Genomic DNA, 22781 nt, shown 5'->3' with positions numbered 1-22781 from the left:
TGACAAACGATACTGAATCTTTCCCCTACAAACCCAGATAGATGCAAAAATACCAATAGGGTAAATCATGGCTCTTTTCCAAAAACAGCGCCACACTTGTCCCCAGGTTGTGTGTAGTACTGCACATCAGCCCTATTTACGTCAACCCATTTAGCCCAAAGAACTTTGACACATGGACTACTCCTTTTAACATGGGACTTTATTATTTTAGGTCATCAATTGAGGCTTTTACAAAACACGATGCACAGTAGCACTGCATAACTAACTTACACCGGGCCTTACTATAGCCGATCGTTCACCACGCCCCCTGCAGGAGGTGACTGGACCTACTCCAGATAGAACACCTATACAAATCAACAACACAATGAATACAAATCGGTTTAAAAAACAAATTGAATCCATTAGGTTTTGGAGTGAACTTGGCGCAAAAAAAAAAAAAAATTAAAAATGTCAGACTGATTCCCAAACGTCTATGTGGCGAGTGTATAGGTGTTCAGGAGGCCTGCAGAGGATTGCCTGTCCATAATAAGCACCCGAATATCTATGGCTATAAAAAGTCCAAGAGGAATTGGTAATACAAAAAGAGCAGGGGTGGTCCCGCTCCACTGCCACGCTTATCACCCGCCTCAGGCACAATATAAAGGGGAACGCTTTCCACAAGTCCCTGGTTGGTTAGTTTGCTTTGCTATTGCCAGTCCTCGAAGGGAAGACACAGATGCGGACTCTCTAAGGAACACTTGAGAACAAGCAAAAGAACAAAAAAAAAAAGGAATGGGGGAGGAGAAGTGTTGAGAGGAGGAAACAAACAGAATCCACATATATAATTACAGGTAAAATCTATGACTGCGATATTGCTACAGATGTCACATGATCGCTGGCCTCACACCTTGGCCATTCTCCCTGGACTTCAGTGACACCTAGACATGGCGGCCCAGACGTATCGTATCACTAGGGCTATGGAGCGTGTACATGATATCCTGTGCACGACAAGGTGTCTGTATGGTGGGTGGAGCGCCGCCTTAAAGTCTACCCCCTCCTGTATACACAACATATGTACCCCCTCCTGTATACACAACATATGATATCAGCTTTGTCTAGAACTAAAACAGCAATATATTTTATCTGGCTTCTATGTCTTGTTAAAGGGGTTAAATAATATTTCAGAAACAGCGCCACTCTTGTGCCAAGGCTTTGCCTGGTATTACAGTTTAGACCTAAGAGGATCTACGTGACCAATACTAGATATAGCACCACTCCTGTTCATAGGCAGTCTCTGACCAGACTGGCGCCGGTGCAGAGGTCCTTGTTTTTTTAACCACTGATTTCCGCGCACGGTGCCAGTTTATTACAAAGCACCGTCAGGGCATGAAGCATTGATTCTAATGAAGTAGCGTCATGGAGGGGAGATAGTCACACTGGGGGACGGTCTGCTCCCCAGTGCATGGGAACTTGGCCGCGGTTGAAAAAAAGGACCGTGGCACCGGCTTCTCTGCACCAGCGCCAGTCTATTGAATGTAAAAAACAATAAAGCAATGTACCGGTGGTATACTCGCCTTAAAGGGGTTGTCCCACAAAATCAATCCTCAGGAGAGGATAGTAGGGGGTCTAACCACTAGGGTGCCCCACAATCTGAGAACCAGGGACCCGGCATTCGTGGCCACCATTCCCCTGTCAGAGGAGACTCAGGGGCCCATTCCCAAGATCATGGGGGGGACACAGTGGTCGGAATCCTGGAATGCTGGTTACGCCTTATCCTAAGGAAAGGGTATAGTTAGCTTTTGTGGGACAAACCCTTTAACAACTGCAAAACTGACTGAGACAAAGGAAGGGTTCTAAGGGCAGGGTTGGTTTGGCACTGAAGCCTTGGATCACTATTATTACAACAAAAAAACGGGGGGCTTATGGGGGGCTCTGGGATCGGATTGGTGCCAGCTGTGTTATCTCCATGATACGTCTGCCGGAAGAGGGAAATATAAAACAGCTTTAGTGCAAGATGCTGCATACAGCAGAGTAAAGCTCAGCTTCCTTAACCTATTGACACTGTAAAATTTCTGGTATTGACTAGCATTAGGATTTAAAGGGATTGTTCAGAATGGAGAATCTAGCAGGCTCCTATGACGTCATATATGACAGGGCTATTACTTTCTTGTCTCCTATAGACAATACACTAAAGATCACTGAAAACATGTCAGACACAAAGTGAGCATCCAACAATGAAAGCCTTGATGTAGATTCTGGTGAGATCACGTGACTAGGAGGTGGTTACATGGCAATGTCCAAACTACTGAAAAATACCAACAAAAATCCAGACCATACAGTGAGTGGTAACTTCAAGCATATGTTAGATTTGGCCGTGGTGTGGAGGAATCATTGGCAGTGGCCATGTACAGTTCCTGCTCTTTTGTGTATCGTTCTCTGCAGGGATCTTTTATAGCATTCAAAGCCTTGAGCCTGGCGGTTTCCTTGCAGTTTTCATCTTATGCCACCGTATTGTTGAAGTGATGATATTCCACGCCATTATAACGTTGTATGTGTTACCTCTCAGAGGGTACTGAATTTCTTTGAATAGTCACCTATAGGTGGCACTAGAGAGAGTCTTTCTTCTTCCGGAGCGGGGATATTTTTGCAATGTTGTGTGTATTGGTTCTGTAGTGTGAGCGGACGTTACGGGTGACACCTGACTGGCAGGGTAGGTGGCAGAGGGTGACAACCGGAAGTAGATAGGGCTCATCAGTCATCTAGCTGCATGTGTCAGTAAGGTGTCAGGAGCCTGTCTTCCTGGTTTACCACATCCCCCCCGTCCAGAAGAGTTCACACAAGTCAGATGTTGGGACACCAATGGGGTCGAAGTCGTGCTTTACTTGGTTGCTGCCATAGCTTTCTCTAGGTACCACACCCAAATTTGATAAAAATAAAACACCAATAACAATAGTTTCTTGTGCAAAATAAGTTCATCCTGGTGCCTGGCGCTACCGGGTGCATACGTGGCGCCCCCAGCTGGATAGAAGTGTTCTCCCTGGAGAAGGGAACAGAAGGATACACCTGGCTGCCTTCAGCTTCTTTATAGTAATGTGTCCATGCTCTCTTCATTATAACTACTGCAATGCTCAATCACTTTCCTGGAAAAAAGATGACAGATTTATAAATAGATAGAACGATAATCTGTAGAATCGGGCTGAATCAGCAAATTATCACTGTGTAATAAAGGAAATGATCAGCCGATCCTTGTCTTTTAACACGTTTAAAAATCATTGGCCGCCGTCCATGCAGAGCTACGTTTAATAGTGATGGACTGATGCTAGGGTACAGAAAAAAAATAAAGATTATACTTACCTGTCCAGGCTCCCCTCGTGTCCTCTAGCCCTGTTGCTGTGCTCTCCACTCACCACAGCCACCTCTGGCTGTCACTTCAGAGATGGGATGAGAAGTCCCTGAGGTAGCTGCAGTGAGCGGGAAAGACAGGAACAAGGCTGGAGGACACAGGGGGAGCCTGGACAGGTAAGTACATCTATTTGCTATTTTTACACCAAAGCAAGGGCTGTACGGACATCGAGAGTGAGCAACGATCTAGCAGATCGCGCACAGTGTGGGGTGGGCCCATAGTATGTGGCCTCTAACTGGATTTCCACACCGGAACCAGCAAGTAGAGAAGAAGCCGCTAACTTACAGACTACATCTACAAATGAACTTGTCCCCTGTGGCATATCCTCTTGTATATTTAATGCCCAATATTAATAAACTGTTGTGTGCTGCAGGTCTCGCCCAAACCCTCGGGGAATGGAAAGAACTTTGGTGCCGTTCCCAGCATCGTCTATTGCAGCTTCCTAATATGCTGTGACCACAGCTAGTACATGGAGTCCACTTGGGAAGAACATGAAGCTGCGCAGGGAAAAAGAAAGCTGACCTGTCTGATGCCCTTTACTATGGATACAATCCGCCATTACTAGTTGTGATCGGTGGTGTGATCGGCCTCCCACTATTCAGTAAGAGGAACTATATGTCATCTGGCATCGTGCTGAAGCTGTGGTGTACGTACCTGGCCATATCCTTGGTTTCTTGGCGTGTAGTGGTCATTTTGAGCACATCTAAGAGCAGCGGGAGGCCTCCTTCCTTGATCAGCAGGGGGCAGTACTTGTCCGCTAGATACAGGGAGGAAACACAGAAAATGGATTATAAATATGCATGGGTTCTTCTTCTGTTCTATTAGTCATATATAAGACCTGAGCGTCTGGTCCTTCATGTGGACATATAGACGTATATGACTGTACCCTGGATATACCCCCATTTATTAACCCTTGCTGCATTCTACACCACACTATACATATTGTTATATTGGATTTGCTGTTTTCGCTTCAGTAGAGGCCAATGTATTCTATAATAACCCCTGAAGGAGGGATGTGATACTCACAGTATACAGATACGAGGTTGTAGAGGGCCCACGTCGCCCAGTGCTGGCTTACAGGAGAAACACTCTGGGGCAAAAGCCGAAGAATTGGCTCAAATGACCTTGAAAAAGAGAAGCAAGGACGTAAGGAATCATTACTAACACAGTCCTGAGATTCTGGTGGTATTACAAGACGCCATTTATCCCTCATAGGAAAATGTTACATATCCCCAATGCCAGGCCGGCAGGAGTCAGCAATAAGATAGTGCTTCACTATGCAGTGTATATATAAATGGATGCAGCAAGGTCCCCTAGTAGAGGCTGGAGGGGATATGGGGCTTTGTATAAAAAAAAACAGAAATCAAGAATGTGTTAAGAAGTTATCCCACAATTACAACTCACCTGATTGGTCTGTGGGGACCCCTATTAAAAAAACAAACAAAACTCAACCATTCCAGTACTTAGCAGCTGCTGTATGTCCTGCAGGAAGTTGTGTATTCTTTCCAGTCTGACACAGTGCTCTCTGCTGCCACCTCTGTCCATCTCAGGAACTGTACAAAGCAGGAGAGGTTTTCTATGGGGATTTGCTGCTACTCTGGACAGTTCCTGACATGGACAGAGGTGGCAGCAGAGAGCACTGTGTCAAACCGGAGAGAATAAACCACTTCATGCAGAACATACAGCAGCGGATAAGTACTGGGATTTTTTTTTCAATACAAATCTGTATAACTTTCTGACGCCAGTTACTGGAGAACCCCTTTAACTATTTTCAGCACTCCCCTAGTAAGTGGGGATACTGAGCGGAATCATACATGAACTCAGCTCCACTGACTTGGATGACAGGGCCCTGTTCTCATGATTGGTGGGAGTCGCTGGCGGTCGAACCCTCACTGACCAAATAATTTTCAACCACCTACTGAGGTGATAACCTGTGATCTTAGGATAACCCCTTGGTGTTAAAGGGAAGACAGTGACTACTAAGTGACTGTAGTTAACACCCACCAGAACTACAACTCCCATCATGCCTGGGCAGCCAAAGCTTTAGCTGTCCAGGCATGATGGGAGTTGTAGTTTTGCGAAAGCTGGAGAGCCAAGGTTCCCTACCCTTGCCCTATACTAATGTCATTTGTTAACTAGTTGTAGAATGTATGCCTGTAGCGCTATATACAGATTACAGACTCCAGTACAATAGGGTACAGTAGCTAGGCCTCTGACCGGTAGTTAATGTTCCTCCTGGAGCTTATATCCCAGCTCTGAATGGCTCTCCACATTCGTTCTTCCACCTCTTGCCGTGTTGGTTCTGCAATAAACCAAGCCTCAGGCCCATCAAACATGATGTGTGACAGCACCCCGCACGCATTGTACGAAACTTCAATCCCATCAGCTTTGCTTTCCAGGAGATTGCTGAGAAGAGTGAGAAGAGCAAACGTTAGGACAAGATACAGTCTGTTACATAAGGGAAAAGCAAAGCAACCAGGGAAAAGGTGAGTACCTGAAAACGGTAATAAACTGGGATGTCATCAGCTGTGGACGGAGCTCCCGGACCTCAGCCACGTTTCCCAGAAGCCCCAGCATGTTACGATGCAGTTCCTGCTTATCTGGAAATTCCTGTGGACGGTAAAGAGACACCTGGTAACGTTGTAGGTCGGTCTAGATGAGGGATGCAGCAGGAGGAGGAAGAGCAGGTACACTCACCCGTAAACAGTCCAGAAACAGCTTCATGCCGCCATAGTTCAGGAACATCTCACAATTATCTGGCGTCTCATCTGTGATGTTCCATAGGGCGCTCCAGGAAAACTCCATCACCTGGTCACACTGTAAGACAAAGGAAAAAGACCCTATACCAACAATAACAGCGCTGCATCCCAACTTAAAGGAGTAGTTCACAAAATAAAAAAATAAAAAATTCAAGTCAACTGGTGCCAGAGATTTGTTATTTACTTCTATTTAAAAAATCTCGTCTTCCAGAACTTCTCAGCTGCTGTATGTCCTGCAGGAAGTGGTGTATTCTTTCCAGTCTGGAGAGGAGGAGAGGTTTTCTATTGGGATTTGCTGCTGCTCTGGACATGTCCTGACATGGACAGAGGTGGCAGCAGAGAGCACTGTGTCAGACTAGAGAGAATAAAAATTAAAAATCTCCTGTACTTATCAGCTGCTGTAAGCCCTGCAGGAAGTGGCGTAGTCTTCTCAGTTTGACACAGTGCTCTCTGCTGCCACTGTCCATGTCAGGGATTGTCCTGAGCAGTAGCAAATTCCCATAGAAAATCTCTCCTGCTCTCCAGACTGGAAAGAATACACCACTTCCTGCAGGACATACAGCAGCTTATAAGTACTAGAAGACTTAAGATTTTTTAATACAAGTAAATTACAAATCTCTGGCACCAGTTCAATTGAAAGAAACTTTTTTGGTGAACTCTAATAAAGGACTTCTCCCATCCCATCACTAGGGTGTAGCCTGAGAATAAAGGAGCCATTTCGATGGCTTAGTGCTTTATTCCAATGTAAAGGCCCTTTTACATGGGATTCAGTAACCAGTGCCGATCTCGCTGATCAACACTCATTTAACCAATCGCTGTCTGGGCTACATGAACTATTGCAGGAACCTTCATGTGTCTCTCTCCCTTCATCATTGTCAGCCACACATCACCCGCCTCCTACTAGTGACTTATCTGGGTCTGAAAACGCTGACCTCAAGCGACCAGAACTTTTGGCATATTTTCATGACATATCAGAGTCAGATGTTAGTATTATCCAATATGGCAGCAATGTAGACGTACAACATTACAATTTATAGTAAGTGTGGCTGCATGATGTCACCTGCATCTGCTCTGTACAATGAGTGATGCAACAAACACACATACAAGGTAGAAGCCACCGTACTTACTGTTCTGTCCTGTAGCTTCTTCTGGATCAGCTTAAGCATCGTCTATAAAGGTAAAGGAAAAGTTATAAAGCATACCTGTCACTACCGATACCCTGTGACATGTCAGAAGTTATTGATCACAGTGCTCTGATCAGTAGATATAGCAGAGAGGAGTATACAGCAGCGCAATCCACTCCGCAGCCATTCACTAATTCCATCAATGTAAGTCTATGAGGATACACTGATGGAATTAGCAGCCGGCCGGGGGGTGGATCGTGCTGCCGCATCTTCTCTCCGGCTATATCTCCTGATCAGAGCGCTGTGATCAATAACTTATGATATGCACAAGCCAAAAAGACAGAAATGGCTGCACATCGCACCTATGGCTGACACGAAAGCTTATTCAGCTACATTTAAAACCAACATCAGAAGTTAGTATATAATTATAATCAATAACTTATGACCTGATGACCTGTCAAAATTTATTTGTAGTGACAGTGCCCATTTAAAGTAAAATAATTATTAAAACTAAAAAATGATCCCGCCCTTTAAATGTTTAACCCTTACCATGACAAAGCCCATCTTTCCCACCGCCTCCTTGTGGTCGTTGTCCACCTGGCAGACCAGAGCATTGCAGAGGTGGACGGCGATCCGCTGGATGGACTCGTCCTGCCGAGTCGGGATGAGGATGTTCAGCAGCAGCTCATTCACTCTCTGATACTGGAATTCAAGCTCCTCAGGGATGCCAAAGTTACACAGCGTCAGGCAGCAGTTCCTCTGCACCTAAAGAAATCCAGAGAGCAGGATGACGTTAATATATATACAGGAGATCATTGTCAGGTCAGTGTATATATCAGGTTAACACGCACATGTGATCACTGTCAGGTCATGGAGATGGAGAACATGACTAGTTAACCCACTTTTATTTCAATAGTTTCGCTGTAACCTGTGTCCCAGCACAGAAGTTAGAAAAAAAGTCTTAAACCAAATAGTGTCCTCTCTCTCTATGTATCAGTCTGTCATTTACTTTATACATGCTGTTTTCTTGATTTCTTATTCTTAATTTTTTTTTACATTTTGCAATTTTTTAATAAAAATATCCAACCATTTTAGAAAAAAAGTCCTTGAAAAACACTGGCACTCCTCATACCTTGGAATAGTGAGAAAGTCCTCCCCTGTTAGCTTGCACCCCCCTCTCCTGGTGGTGCTCAGCAAACCATAGATCACAAGTGCAACAGGATGCCTCCAGCAAGAAGAATCAGGACGAGGATGCGGATGGTGGGCGACAATCTCATGTGCTTCTTCTTGGCCTTCAGCCTTGAGATTGTCATCGCCCGCTGTCCGTGTCCTCAGCTTTTTGATGTAAATTATAAAAATTGTGGATTTATCCACCTGCGAGTGCTGTGAACAGTCTTCTTGCTGAATGCATCCTATCATTTAAGATATACAGGTTCCAGCCAGACCCAGGGGTCTACTTGGTAACGGACGACAAACATACCCTGATGTAGTTATGTGGTAGGGTGCTAAGGCTGATAGAGCTGCTCTGCTCTTGTTTAAAGGGGTTATCCAGGGCTACAAAAACATGGCACTTTACCTCCTCTCTTGTCTCCAGATCAGGTGCGATTTGCAATTAAGCTCCATTTACTTTAATGGAACTGAGTCCAAAACCCCACCCAATCTGGAGACAAGAGAGGGGAAAAAGTGGCCATGTTTTTGTAGCACTGGATAACCCCTTTAAGGAGTTGATCCTCCACTTCCATCACTGCAGGCTATACCTCTGCTATTACACAGGGAGATGTGTAGCTGATAAACTGTTGTTTTTCAGTTCTTTTTAACCTGCATAAAAGATGCTATCAGCCTGTTTGCTTACTAATCGTCTGACTGCCGGGCCTCTTACAAAAGGCGATATCAGTCTGTACGGACAATCCTCTACCAAAAGAGAACACAAGAACATTCTGCTTGTAATATACTGAGCAACTATACTAGTCAGTAATGTAGGATATCCATTAGAGAAACTCTACAAACTCTTCAGCTTTCATAAAATCCAAAATTTTTATTTCAAATTCATCATAAAATTGCCGACGTGTTTCGGACCACTAGGTCCTTAGTCATAACTCTAGCTGAAAAGTTTGTGGAGTTTATCCTTTAGAAATGTTAGGCCTTGGAGTCCAAACGAGTCTCTTCATGCTGATTTATTTATGGTGGAACTAATGATGGAGGTGCTGACCACAATTTAATGGTTTATTTATCCCATAGAGATGAGCGCTATTTGAGCATGCTCCAGACCGATCGTTCAGCATTTGATTACCGGTGGCTGAAGGAGTTGGATGCAGTCCTATGAACACTGATACACCCATAGGCCATAGGCTGTATCCATGTTTTCACAGACTCCCTAGGGCTGCATCCAACTTCTTCAGCCACCGGTATTTAAATGCTGATCGGCCTTGAGCATGCTCATCTCTAATATCCAATGATGAGCACTTCCACTTTTTGCCCCTAACTCCTATGCTACTTTGATAGCGGAGATTACAGCAGATCGGCACCAGCTCTCATCAGACCATGGTGTATCACCATGATGGACTAGGGAGTTCTGCTCTGTCTGTCTTCTCTACTTTGTACATAGAATACAAGACAACATGTATAAAGGCAGAATAAGTAACAATGGAGGCAGCTTACTGTGACTTCCTGGTAGGATTCCATGCCATTCAGCACCACCTGGATAACCTGCCGCCTGAGCCGGACACTCTGCTCGCTGCGGTATTCTGCATTAGTCAGGTAGAAGAGGGCTGCGCTCCCGGTAACCTGGATGGTTTTATCGTACTTGTGACACTTCAGGGCTGCGATCACCAACTACAGAGAAAGGAGGAAAGGGGGGACTTCAGCACCAAATATATAGTCCCATTGGGGAATCTATACCTCTTTCACAGTCCAAACACTGGAACAGAACGTGCATGTGTGGAGAGGATACCTGCAGGGCGCGCAAGTGTTGGTTGCACCTCTCTATACGGGCAATATCAAACAGAAGGTTTATGGCACGGGAGGTTATCTCAGGGCGATGCTCCGTGTACGCTTCAATGGCATTCAGCACTTGCTCCTCGTCCTTGTCTCCACTCACCTGGAAGAGAACACAGTACGTTATAAGCCACTTCTCGTATACAAGCCATCCTTACTGAGAATGCCTGTATTAAAGGGGATCAAATCTGTCCTGCTGATATGTCCCTATTGCACAGGATACGCAGATGAAGAATCTACATCTCTTACCTTCATCCTCAGCACCTTGCTGGTGAAGTTTGTAGTTTGCTCCATGGTCTGGTGAGGGCGTTAGGAGCCCTGCCTGCCCCCATGGTGCCGATCTGGCCCGCTTAATTGATTACAATTAGAGTGAGGTGGATCGGCGCTATGGTGGCAGTGCCCCCTAGCGGTCTTTCCAGAACATGAAGCAAACTATTAACTGCACTGGAATGGTGCCGAGGATGAAGGTAACAGACATACCTTCCTCTTCTGCATCTCCTGTGCAGTGGAGACATATTAGCAGGTTAGATGCGTCTAACCAACTGATATTTCCCCCTTAAGCCTCTTTTACACGGACAGACTATTGGAAATGAGTGTTGCTAGACACGCTCCTTTAGCCAATAACCAGCCAGTGTAAAAGTGTCAGCAAGCACTTGAGCACGGCTTCAAAGTGTATCACTATCACCCCCACATCTGTGCATAGGGATATGTGGCCGATCACAATATATTAAAATGGCCAAACAAATGATAGAATGATCGTTCATGCATCTCGGCTGTGCGATTGAGTATGCTCTTTTGGAGGCACTGCAATGGAGAACCCATCTGCACTTGCTTGCATCCTTGCATGGTCCCATATCGGGCCCTAAGGCCTCATCCACATGTTCAGTCATTTTTCAGGACCGTATATTATGTCTGAAATCGTCGTCCACATTGAGCATAAAAAATTCATCCGTATTGCTTCAGTAAAAAACGGGGAAAAGTCATAGTTAAATTAAGGTGATCTGCATTTTTTGGCGGACGTTGTAGACATTCCTTCCGTAAAAATACAAACATTAAGGGCGCTCCTATAGATTTCTATGGGTGAATTCATGCTGCAATTACAGCCTGTGCTAGGACATGTCCTAAATTGTTGCCACATGGATAGCGGATCTGTAAAACTACAAAAAGCGTGAACAACTCATAGGAATCGAAAGTATGAATAAGGCCTTAGCCTGGGCAGAAAGGTTGGTGCCATGCAATACCTGATTTCCCCTGCAGAGGCCGCTGCTGGAGAAAGGTACAGCTGAGCAATATGTCTTTTATTGATAACACCTAACTGTCAGGCCTTGGCGATCAGCTGATCACCAGAGCCGCTTACTTCTGAAGCCAGATTGAGACAATCCCTGTAAGTGCCTGGCCTAGACCTTACCTTGTAGGCTGGGATGTGTGTTAAGCGGCAGAGAGATGTTTCGAACAGACCCAGGAACTGTAGTGGCCTCTTTAAAGATCGGAACGGAATGATACTGCTCTTACTGGGGTCGGTGCTGCGTGGAGACAGGACACATTGATAGACAATAGATTTCCTCACAGTACAGAATGTCTGGAGGGCCGCTATGTTTCTATCTCACCTGGGAGGACCAAGCTCGTCATCGATCTTTGACATGGCGCAGTTCTCCAGCATCATGTGACCAGAGATGTCCAAAGCCACCAAGTCTTCAAGGTTCTGCACAAATAGGCTTAGCACCTTCCGGGTAAGTTTGAACTTGTAGTAACTTGAAAGTCTATCACGGGAAATATCCAGGTGCCTACAGGAAGATACAAGACCATGTACATTCCTATCCAAGCACATAGTATAAAGCTCAAATAGGCAAACAACCCAATGATGATGAATACAGCGTCACACTTTTATGAATACTATGCAAAAGATGTAGATACAGATAGTACTGCTTCCTAGTTGCTATGTAAATGATGTAGGTACAGATAGTACAGTCATGGCCAAAAGTTTTGAGAATGATACAAATTTTATTTTTACAAAGTCTACTGCTTCAGTTTTTAAAATGGCAATTTGCATATACTCCAGAATGTTATAAAGAGTAATCAGCTTAACAGCAATTACATGCAAAGTCAATATTTGCCTAGAAAAAGAACTTTATCCCCCAAATCACATTTCAACATCATTGCAGACCAGCTAACATCGTTTCAGTGATTGCTCCATTAACACAGGTGTGGGTGTTGATGAGGACAGGGCTGGAGATCAATCTGTCATGAGTAAGTAAGAATGCCACCACTGGACACTATAAAAGGAGGCTAGTGCTTGGCATCATTGTTTCTCTTTTGTTAACCATTGTTATCTCTAAAGAAACACGTGCAGTCATCATTGCACTGCACAAAAATGGCCTAACAGGGAAGAGTATTGCAGCTAGAAAGATTGCACCTCAGTCAACAATCTATCGCATCATCAAGAACTTCAAGGAGAGAGGTTCCATTGTTGCCAAAAAGGCTCCAGGGCGCCCAAGAAAAACCAGCAAGCGCCAGGACCGTCTCTTAAAAGTGTTTCAGCTGCGGGATTGGGCTACGAGCAGTGCAGAGCTTGCTCAGGAATGGCAGCTGGCAGGTGTTAGTGCATCTGCAAGCACTGCGTGGACAAACAAAAACCAACAAATTCTGACAAAATGCAAGCATTGATTGTGCAAGAATGGACGGCTATCAGTCAGGATTTGGTCCAGAAGATGATTGAGAGCAGCCAGGGAGAACTGCAGAGGTCCTGAAAGGGTCAACACTGCAAATATTGACTTGCTGCAGTAACTCATTCTAACTGCCAATATAAGCTTTTGTTACTCATAATATGATTGCAATTTTATTTCTGTATGTGATAAAAACATCTGACAAACACACATAAAACCAGAGGGCAGCAGATCATGTGAAAATATAATATTGGTGTCATTCTCAAAACTTTTGGCCATGACTGTACTGCTTCCCTGTCACTATTTAAATGATGTAGGTACAGATAGTACTGCTTCCCTGTCACTATGTAAATGATGTAGGTATAGAGAGTACTGCTTCCCTGTCACTATGTAAATGATGTCGGCACAGATAGTACTGCTTCCTAGTTGCTATGTAAATCATATAGGTACAGGCAGTACTGCTTCCCTGTCACTATGTAAATGATGTAGGTACAGGTAGTGCTGCCTCCCTGTCCCTATGTTAATGATGTAGGTACAGATAGTACTGCTTCCCTGTCACTATGTAAATGATGTAGGTACAGATAGTACTGCTTCCCTGTCACTATGTAAATGATGTAGGTATAGAGAGTACTGCTTCCCTGTCACTATGTAAATGATGTCGGCACAGATAGTACTGCTTCCTAGTTGCTATGTAAATCATATAGGTACAGGCAGTACTGCTTCCCTGTCACTATGTAAATGATGTAGGTACAGGTAGTGCTGCCTCCCTGTCCCTATGTTAATGATGTAGGTACAGATAGTAGTGCTTCCCTGTCACTATGTAAATGATGTAGGTACAGATAGTACTGCTTCCCTGTCACTACATAAAAGAAGTAAGTACAGATAGTACTGCTTCCTAGTTGCTATCTAAATGATGTAGGTACAGATAGTACTGTTTCCCAGTCGCTTTCTAAATGATGTAGGTACAGATAGTACTGCTTCCCTGTCACTATGTAAATGATGTAGGTACAGATAGTACTGCTTCCCCGTCACTATGTAAATGATGTAGGTACAGATAGTACTGCTTCCTTGTCACTATGTAAATGATGTCAGCAAATATAGTACTGCCTCACTGTCACTATGTAAATGATTTAGGTACAGATAGTACTGCCTCCAACATCTCTCCCTGTAAATAATGTGGGCACAGATAGTACTGTCTTTGTGAAAATGATTTAGTCACAGATAGTGCTGCCCCATCTCCTTGTAAGTGATCTAGGTACAGATAATGCTGCCCCATCTCCTTGTAAGTGATCTAGGTACAGATAATGCTGCCTCCTCTTCATGTAAACTATCTAGGCACAGAAAGTACTACCCTGCCTCTCCATATAAATGATGCAAGTACAGATTGCTACTGTGTTTGTCCCTTAAAATTACATAGGCAGAGATTGTATACTGTCTACCACCCTCTACAGATGATCTGGGCACAGATAGTACAGCCGCACACAGCTACTGTACCCCTAGATCGCCATGTAAATGATGTTGGTACAGACCGTACTGCCCTGTCCCTCCTGTACTTTATCCCTAGATCTAAATAATGCAGGCACATATAGTACTGTGAAAGCAGGAACATCGTAATAGCAGAACACATGAAATAATACTTAAGATGGATCCCAGCTGCAGCCATACCTGAGTTTCTGCAGCTGTACAATGATTCGGATATGATCCTCAGATAGGTCCATGTTGTACAAGACTAGAGACACCAATGTGTCTTTCCATTGAGTCAGAAAGCTGATGTCAATCATCTGAATTCCTGATAGATTTAGAGCTTTTAGACAAACCAGTGGGAGCAGCATCATCTCTACATTCACCCCTTTGGTGATACAGCCGAGGTTTAGAAAGCGGAGTTGTTGGAAACCTTGGAAGGTGAAGTCCCGGGAAAGGATCTGACGGGTGGGGTTCACCAGACAGTCAGTGTCATCATAGCGGCCCAGGTGTTCCTCCTCATAGAAGATGTTGCTACAGCCAAACAGGCTTAGGGACACTAGGGTGGACTTGAAATTGGCCAGGGTCTGCAGACTCTTGGCCGTCAGCCTCTCACAGTTTGTAAGATACAGTTCAACCAGATCCTGTGGGAATAAGCAATGAAGAAAGGAGACAGAGATGTATATGTATACAATGCTGCATAAATGGAATATCCCTTTAAGAGCTGAAGGCACATATAATAAAACTATATCTGTACTCTCTCACTATATATATAGCAGCTAAAGGTTATACTAAAGAGAATAAAGAAGCTGACAGGTCTTTCTGCTGCCGGAATTCACTGAATTCTGGCCGAAGAAAACTGACATGTCAGTTATTTGCGGCCCCGTATGGGATCCCGGCCGGAGCGTATACGATGTGTATACGCTCCGGCCGGGATCCCATATCAGATAAGGTTATGTTGCTCTCCGCAAAAAGTACGCCCGTTGTTGCTGATGGCAACAATGGCCATACTTTTATGTAGTGTGAATTTAGCCTTAGGGTCCTATTCCACGGGCCGAGGAGGGCCCGATCAACGATGTAAACGAGCGGCGATCTGCTAGATCGCCGCTCGTTTACTGGGCCTATTCCATGGCCCGATGATCGTTGAGCGAGGGCTGCGAGAACATCGTTACCGATGTCCTTGCAGCATCATACATTACCTGACCAGGCTTCTTCTCGGCGCTGTCTTCATCCCCGGGTCCCGCGCGCTCTATCTTCAGAATGGCCGGTCAGCTGACAGGCCACACATAGAGCGCGCGGGACCTGGGGATGAAGACAGCGCGGAGAAGAAGCCTGGTCAGGTAATGTATGATGATGATGCTGATGCTGCTGCTTGTCAAATCGTCGGTCGTCTGCCACGCACTGCTATTCAACCGTAGCGATGCGCGGTGGGGAACAATGATTTTAGGTCTGGCCCTAAATAAACGATCAGCCGATGACACGATCATTGGCTGATCGTTCTCTCTATTTCACCAAACCATAATCGGCCAAATCGGACCAAAAGGGGCCGATCCGGCCGATTATCGTTACTGTGGAATAGGGCCCTTTATCTTTACAGTTCCCTTTTTAAGTCTCACTTGGCACCTTTTATAAGCAATGATTATGTTAATGAATGATGATACGGACATGTGTAATACTGTGTAATGTCTCATTGCATAGATCAGTAAGATCGGTATTCTGCTAGGCTAAGCCAGACTCTATTAGCAGTCAGATCGGCAAGCCCGGACCTCAAGCTGCAGAACTGAGCGATCAGCACCCCACATTCATGTTGCAGAGGTGCTGATCGGAAACCCAACAGATGCAGCACCTGTTATTTGGACATTTAATACGCCATGTTATTGGTCGGAGCATTTAAATGGTTAAACGACTGACACCGGTGGGACTTGTGTCAGTCATTAGCAGTGGGTGTCTCCTGCACTGTGTATGGAGTGGGCTCAGCTCCTGAGCCCTTTCCATACACTACTTCCCCTGAGAGTCCATGTAATGCATCTATACCCTCTAAACATCTTACCAGACAGAAAGTGAGAATGCTGTGGGCATGCTCTGTGACTACAAATGCTGTGGGCATGCTCTGTGACTACAAATGCTGTGAGCATACTCTGTGACTACAAATACTGTGAGCATACTCTGTGACTACAAATGCTGTGGGCATGCTCTGACAAAAGAATAAAAAAAACAATAACAAACATTTTAATTAAACAATTTACTGATTACGGATTTTCTTGGAAGAGGAACTATAAGCAGGTTAAGCTATAGGAAGAATCTAAACTGCTGAAAGTTCCCTATTGCGCAGTTTTAATGTAATCCTGTGTCCGATAAGGCCGTTTAGATCACTGCCCCGCTCCAGGTGTCCCGTTATTAGTGGAGCAGGCCGGATCAGGGCTCTGGGGGCAGGGCAGTGCTTCAAAAGGCCTTACTGGACAAAGGATTACATTAAAACTGCACAGAAACTACGCGGAGGATGAAGGGTAAGAGACATAACTTCCTCCTCAGTGTCTCCTGTGCAATAAGGACATATCCGCAGGTTAGATGCGTCTAACCTGCTGATAGTTCCCCTTTAATAGAGCCATGTCCTTAGCAGAGGAGTCTCAGTAGGGATGGCTTATATATAGGATGTGGCTTATAACATACTGTATTCTCTTCCAGGTCAGTGGAGACAAGGATGAGGAGACACTCACCCCATGTGCAATAGGGACATAGATTTGTCTAACCTGCTGATAGTTCCCCTTTAAAAGGTTTTTTTGTCTGGAGTTATTTGAAGGTGTAACTGCAGTACCCCAATATTAAAGGGGTTATCCAGCACTACAAAACATGGCCACTTTTCCTCCTCTCTTGTCTCCAGTTCAGGTGTGGTTTGCAATTAAGCTCCATTTACTTCAATGGAACTGAGTTCCAAACCCCACCCAATCTGGAGACAAGAGAGGGGGGGGGGGGGGAAGTGGCCATGTTTTTGTAGCGCTGGATAACCCCTTTAAAGGTCTGGAAAGTATGGGTGCAGACGCTCTTTGGAAATACAACAGCCGAGTAATCACGGAAACAAAATACCAGCCCTGCAACCTCCCCAACCTAAAGTTACCGCTCTCAATGACAACAGCATTAATATGCAAAGCTACAAGCCAAACCAATGCGGGTGATACAATGACAGGCGCACAGATTCCACCCAGATCGAATGATTCCCTGACAGGCATCATGTAAACCGATCTGTTTGCTACAGATCACATTGCCGTGTGCTGGAAGAGGTTTGCTGTCTCTGAATCAAGACAAATAGAGCGGAGATAAGGCTGCCCCTTTGTCGCCTGCCAAGGCCTGAGAGTCATGTACTAGTACGCGGCTCACTTGTTTAGCGATGGCTTCCAGATCTTGATCCTGGACAATGTCCTCCCTCAGATGCAGGCGGGTGAGTCGCGTGCTCTGCGGCTCCGAGAACAGCGTGAAGAAACTCTCGTGCGGCTCAAAACCGCTGTCAGCATTCACCAGCTCGATGTACCTGAGAAGAGAGGAAGAGACTGCGGTCACACTGCGGTATAGTCATCTCACCAGGACTGAGACGTGACCCGTGGGACGTGATGTCACCGCTGTTAGCCCCACTGTACACAACGCCGCCATGGTGGTCACTTACTCGTTCACTAGTCGGTCACAGATTTCGCTGGGCAGGAAGATATCTGGATGTAGACGGAGGATCTCATTGTCTAGGAGGTAGCAGAGTGTCCCCTTTAAGTTCCGGAGACAGAAGTCAGTGCAGATGGTCATGAGGGATTCTGGGCTGTCGGTCGCCATCTTGGTGTCTCGCTGTGAAGGAGAATTTGATAGACAGAATGGGCACCAGGAAGATGGATGCCCTCCTCCAAGGTTAACTTTTCTGGAACATTGAAGTGCAGCTCTGTAGGAATAAAAGAAGCCTCATGAAAAGGAATTCTTCTAAGCCAATAAGTACAGTAATACTAAGACTGGGATTAATACACGGGCCCGGGACTGTATGGGTAATCAGAGATGAGAGAGAAGCCTTGATTTACCTTTCAGGCACAGCATGGATCCTCTAGGTGAGACAAATAGCCTCACAGATTGTAGGTCCACTGCGCAGGTTCTCTCTGCACAAAGCACATGCTGGGCCCTGCTGCCATTTCCCGTGTTCTGTACTGGTCACTTTGTTACTAGATTCAGACTGAGCCTAACAACAAGCAGTGGACAGCAGATTGCCATTTACTGTGTTCTGTACTGGTCTCTCTGTTACTAGAGACAGACTGAGCCTAACAACAAGCAGTGGACAGCAGATTGCCATTTACTGTGTTCTGTACTGGTCTCTCTGTTACTAGAGACAGAATGAGCCTAACATCAAGCAGTAGACAGCAGATTGCCATTTACTGTGTTCTGCACTGGTCGCTCTGTTACTACATTCAGACTGAGCCTAACAACAAGCAGTAGACAGCAGATTGCCATTTACTGTGTTCTGTACTCGTCTCTCTGTTACTAGAGACATACTGAGCCTAACAACAAGCGGTAGACAGCAGATTGCCATTTACTGTGTTCTGTACTGGTCTCTCTGTTACTAGAGACAGACTGAGCCTAATAAGCAGATTGCTGAGAAGTAACACACCTAGCAGCCTACAATTTAGAGCTGGTTTAGGGGGGGGTAAGGAGTCATTTTTGGTAAATAAAGTCATGTAAGAAATCACATAGATCACAGGTGTAAAACCCACAGCCCTCAAGCTGTAGCAGAACTACAGATCCCATCATGCCTGGACAGCCAAAACTTTAGCTAAAGGCATGATGGGACATGTAGTTTTGCACTGACAAAAATGGAAAAGACAGTGACCATTATATAAATGAAGACTCATTATACTTCACACAATAATAATGATATGAGTACTTAGTCACTGACAGTATTAGGGAAGCATTCCCTGCTGGCAGGTGACAGGACGGTCGCACACCGCCGCTATTATTTACTCCGTCACTGGTATGACATGATCCTGACCTGCGCTATGTGAATTATTTCGGACACAATTCCTGAACCATAGATGATACTGCTCTGTGACTAATGCATACTATGAATTCATTCACATCAGAATGCAGAGATCCTATCCAAGCCAGATCCAGATCATTGAAGGGCCACTCCGGCGAAAATCTTTTTCTTTCAAATCAACTGGTTTCAGAAAGTTATACAAATTTGTAAGTTACTTCTATTTAAAAATCTTCAGTCTTCCAGTACTTATCAGCTGCTGTATGTTTTACAGGAAGTTGTGTATTCTCTCCAGTCTGACACAGTGCTCTCTGCTGCCACCTTTGTCCAAGTCAGAAACTGTTCAGAGCAGGAGAGGTTTTCTATGGGGATTTGCTACTGCTCTGGGCAGTTCCTGACATGGACAGAGGTGGCAGCAGAAAGCACCGTGTTGGGGTATGTGCACACTTCGGAAAATAGACGGAAAGTCCGTTGCGGAATCCACCCGGCTGGTTGGCGCGCGCGTCTCCACCCGTGTCATAGACGTGTCATGAACGTGAATGGACGAGGGAATCCGTCCGTGCACAGAAGGGAGTCTATGACACGGGTGGACATGCACGCACCCGTCACAGTCTGTGAGCGGCGGATTCCACGACGGATTTTCCGAAGTGTGCACATACCCTAAGACTGGAAAGAATACACCACTTCCTGCAGGACATACAGCAGCTGATAAGTTTTGGAAGAATAGGGATTTTTTTTTTTATAGAAGTAAATTACAAATCTCTGGCACCAGTTGATTTTAAAGAAAAAAACAACCCCTTTAAGGGTTATATGAGACAATGTGGTATAAGAGATTATCCAATACAATGTAACCCTGTATTATACTTCGGCCTGGGCTACACAGCGACACAGATTGCATGGCTAAAGATGTCTGCTCCGTGCTGTTGGGTCACAGCTATTGTAAAGGAATAAGGTCACCCTAAATCTATCCAGGATCGATCACGCTTGGAGCCACTTGCCGTTTGCAACAGATCACACACACCAGCGGCTGTCTGGGCATGCTGGGAGTTGTAGTTTAGTGATGCTATAGAGAAGGGATGAGGAACCTGCCGCCCTCCAGCTGCTGCAAAACTACAATCCCCATCATGCCTGGACAGCCAAAGGCATAACCCAAAGCTACACAGCCTCTGCCATATTTAAAGCCGCTGGCTGTCCAGGCATGATGGGGATTGTAGTTTTGCAGCAGCTGGAGGGCGGTAGGTTCCCCAGGTCAGGGATCATACAACATATGGCCGATCATATGGCCGTGAACAAGTTGACTATTGTATATTTTTCCACCACGAGAAAAAGAAAGTTGTGAATGTTTCTGTTTACGTTGTCGGGAAATCACAGGACAGGCGAGAGCGGGGAACTCCGGGGAATATAGAGAGATCACACAACTACCAGAGACTGAGCTGCAGAGCAAGTCCTGTATACAGAGAGATAGAAACGAGAGGGGGGGGGCACCAACATTACAGAACCTGCAGCTAGCAGGGCGTGCTGGGACTTGTAGTTCTATCTATCTCCTATCTATCTATTATCTATCTATCGATTTCTGGGTAACGACCTCTGTGGCGGCTTTCATCATACATAACAATCAATATGGCTGTGAATACATCGCCTGAAGAGGTTGTCACCCAGCTTTCCCAGACTCCTTAAAGACAAACTCACCTACCTATAGATATAGATACCTATAGATACCTATAGATAAGAGAATGAGGGATGCATCACTGAATATTCCGGCTGATTGAAAGCAGAGTGACAACCTCTGGGGGAGATGTAATCACAGTTACACTGATTGTCACCCAGCTTTCCCAGACTCCTGAAAGGCAATCCTACCTATACAATGATACCTGAGTGAGGACTGTAGTTACTGTTCAGGAGTTTGTAAAGCTGGGTGCCAATCTTTGCACTGGCTTCCATATTGGCCATCATCCAGCTTTCCCAGACTCCTGAACGTGAATAAGCTTATTCAGTGATCCCTGAGTAGAGGATGTGTAAGAGCACATACACACAGATCTGCCATTCAGGAGTGTGGGAAAGCTGGGTGACAAACTCTGCACGGATTCCCATATCAGCCATCACCCAGCTTTCCCAGGCTCCAGAAAGGCAATCCTACCTACTTATACAATGATACCTAAATGAGGACTGTAGTTGCCATTCAGGAGTGTGGGAAAGCTGGGTGACAACCTCTGCACTGATTCCCATACTAGCCATCACCCAGCTTTCCCAGACTCCTGAAAGGCAATCCTACCTACTTATACAATGATACCTGCGTGAGGACTGTAGTTACCATTCAGGAGTGTGGGAAAGCTGGGTGACAACCTCTGCACTGATTCCCATACTAGCCATCACCCAGCTTTCCCAGACTCCTGAAAGGCAATCCTACCTACTTATACAATGAAACCTGAGTGAGGACTGTAGCTACCGTTCAGGAGTCTGGGAAAGCTGGGTGACAACCTATGCACTAATTCCTATCCTAGCCATCACTCAGCTTTCCCGGACTCCTAAATGTGAATCAGCTTATTCAGTCACCCTAGAGTAGAAGATGTGTAAAAGCACATACCCATACATCTGACATTCAGGAGTCTGGGAAAGCTGGGTGATAACCTCTGCACTGATTCCCATACTGGCCATCACTCAGCTTTCCCGGACTCCTAAATGTGAATCAGCTTATTCAGTCACCCTAGAGTAGAGGATGTGTAAGAGCACATACCGATACATCTGACATTCAGGAGTCTAAGAAAGCTGGGTGATAACCTCTGCACTGATTCCCATACTGGCCATCACTCAGCTTTCCCAGACTCCTGGACTTATTGAGTGATCCCAGTGTGGAGGATGCATACACATAGACAAAAATCTGCCATTCAGGAGCCTGGGAAAGCTGGGTGATAACCACGACGGCCATAGCGGCTTCTATATGAGCAGGAGGAGACAGCTGGCAGCTCCACACCGGCTCTCCGTGCTCTGCAGGCTGCGTCCTCCTCCGTCTGCTGCGGAGTACGGAGCCGTCCAGCCCCGGGTCAGCAGGCGGACATGTCCTCACCTTCTAATCCCCGGTCGGGTTTGCCGCAGCCTCCTATCCCCCTGCACCGAGGGCCGGGCACCGATCACCCTGTAAATCCCCCGGGGCTGCGCGATGTTCCGCCTCGGAGCCTTTCTGCTCGGTTCCGGGCCGTCCTCACAGCCGATCCTCCTCCTCCTGCTCACAGGGCATCCTTCGGGCTCCGCTGTCAACAAATTCTGACGTCACTTCCGCTCTGCCCCCATAGCAACCGTACCGCTTGTGTCACTTTAGTCATTCCCTCAAAACTTTGGACGCGGCTCTTGAGTTCCGCGTGTATAACCGACCAATGAGCCAACTCACCTAGAGATATACTGTAT

The 22781-nt window shown here is 45.7% G+C and overlaps 1 protein-coding gene across 1 annotated transcript; it reads right to left on the bottom strand.

The window, feature by feature from the left end:
- Positions 1-181: 181 nt before the first annotated feature.
- On the bottom strand, positions 182-22661 carry ZER1 (zyg-11 related cell cycle regulator). Its single transcript, XM_069943725.1, has 16 exons — positions 22444-22661; positions 18042-18302; positions 17759-17909; positions 14588-15027; positions 11867-12043; positions 11668-11782; positions 10216-10362; positions 9924-10097; positions 7815-8030; positions 7269-7310; positions 6080-6199; positions 5877-5992; positions 5600-5788; positions 4409-4506; positions 4037-4139; positions 182-3119 (listed from the first exon to the last, which is right to left on the bottom strand). The coding sequence occupies exons 2-16, from the start codon at positions 18197-18199 to the stop codon at positions 3062-3064; spliced, it is 2304 nt and encodes a 767-aa protein (XP_069799826.1). The 5' UTR covers positions 18200-18302; positions 22444-22661; the 3' UTR covers positions 182-3061.
- Between the last annotated feature and the right edge of the window lie 120 nt (positions 22662-22781).

The sequence above is a fragment of the Dendropsophus ebraccatus genome, chromosome 10 (assembly GCF_027789765.1).
Source record: "Dendropsophus ebraccatus isolate aDenEbr1 chromosome 10, aDenEbr1.pat, whole genome shotgun sequence".
Lineage (NCBI taxonomy): Eukaryota > Metazoa > Chordata > Amphibia > Anura > Hylidae > Dendropsophus > Dendropsophus ebraccatus.
The sequence above is the reverse complement of the archived record's forward strand: the minus strand, read 5'-3'. Positions and strand labels throughout refer to the sequence as shown.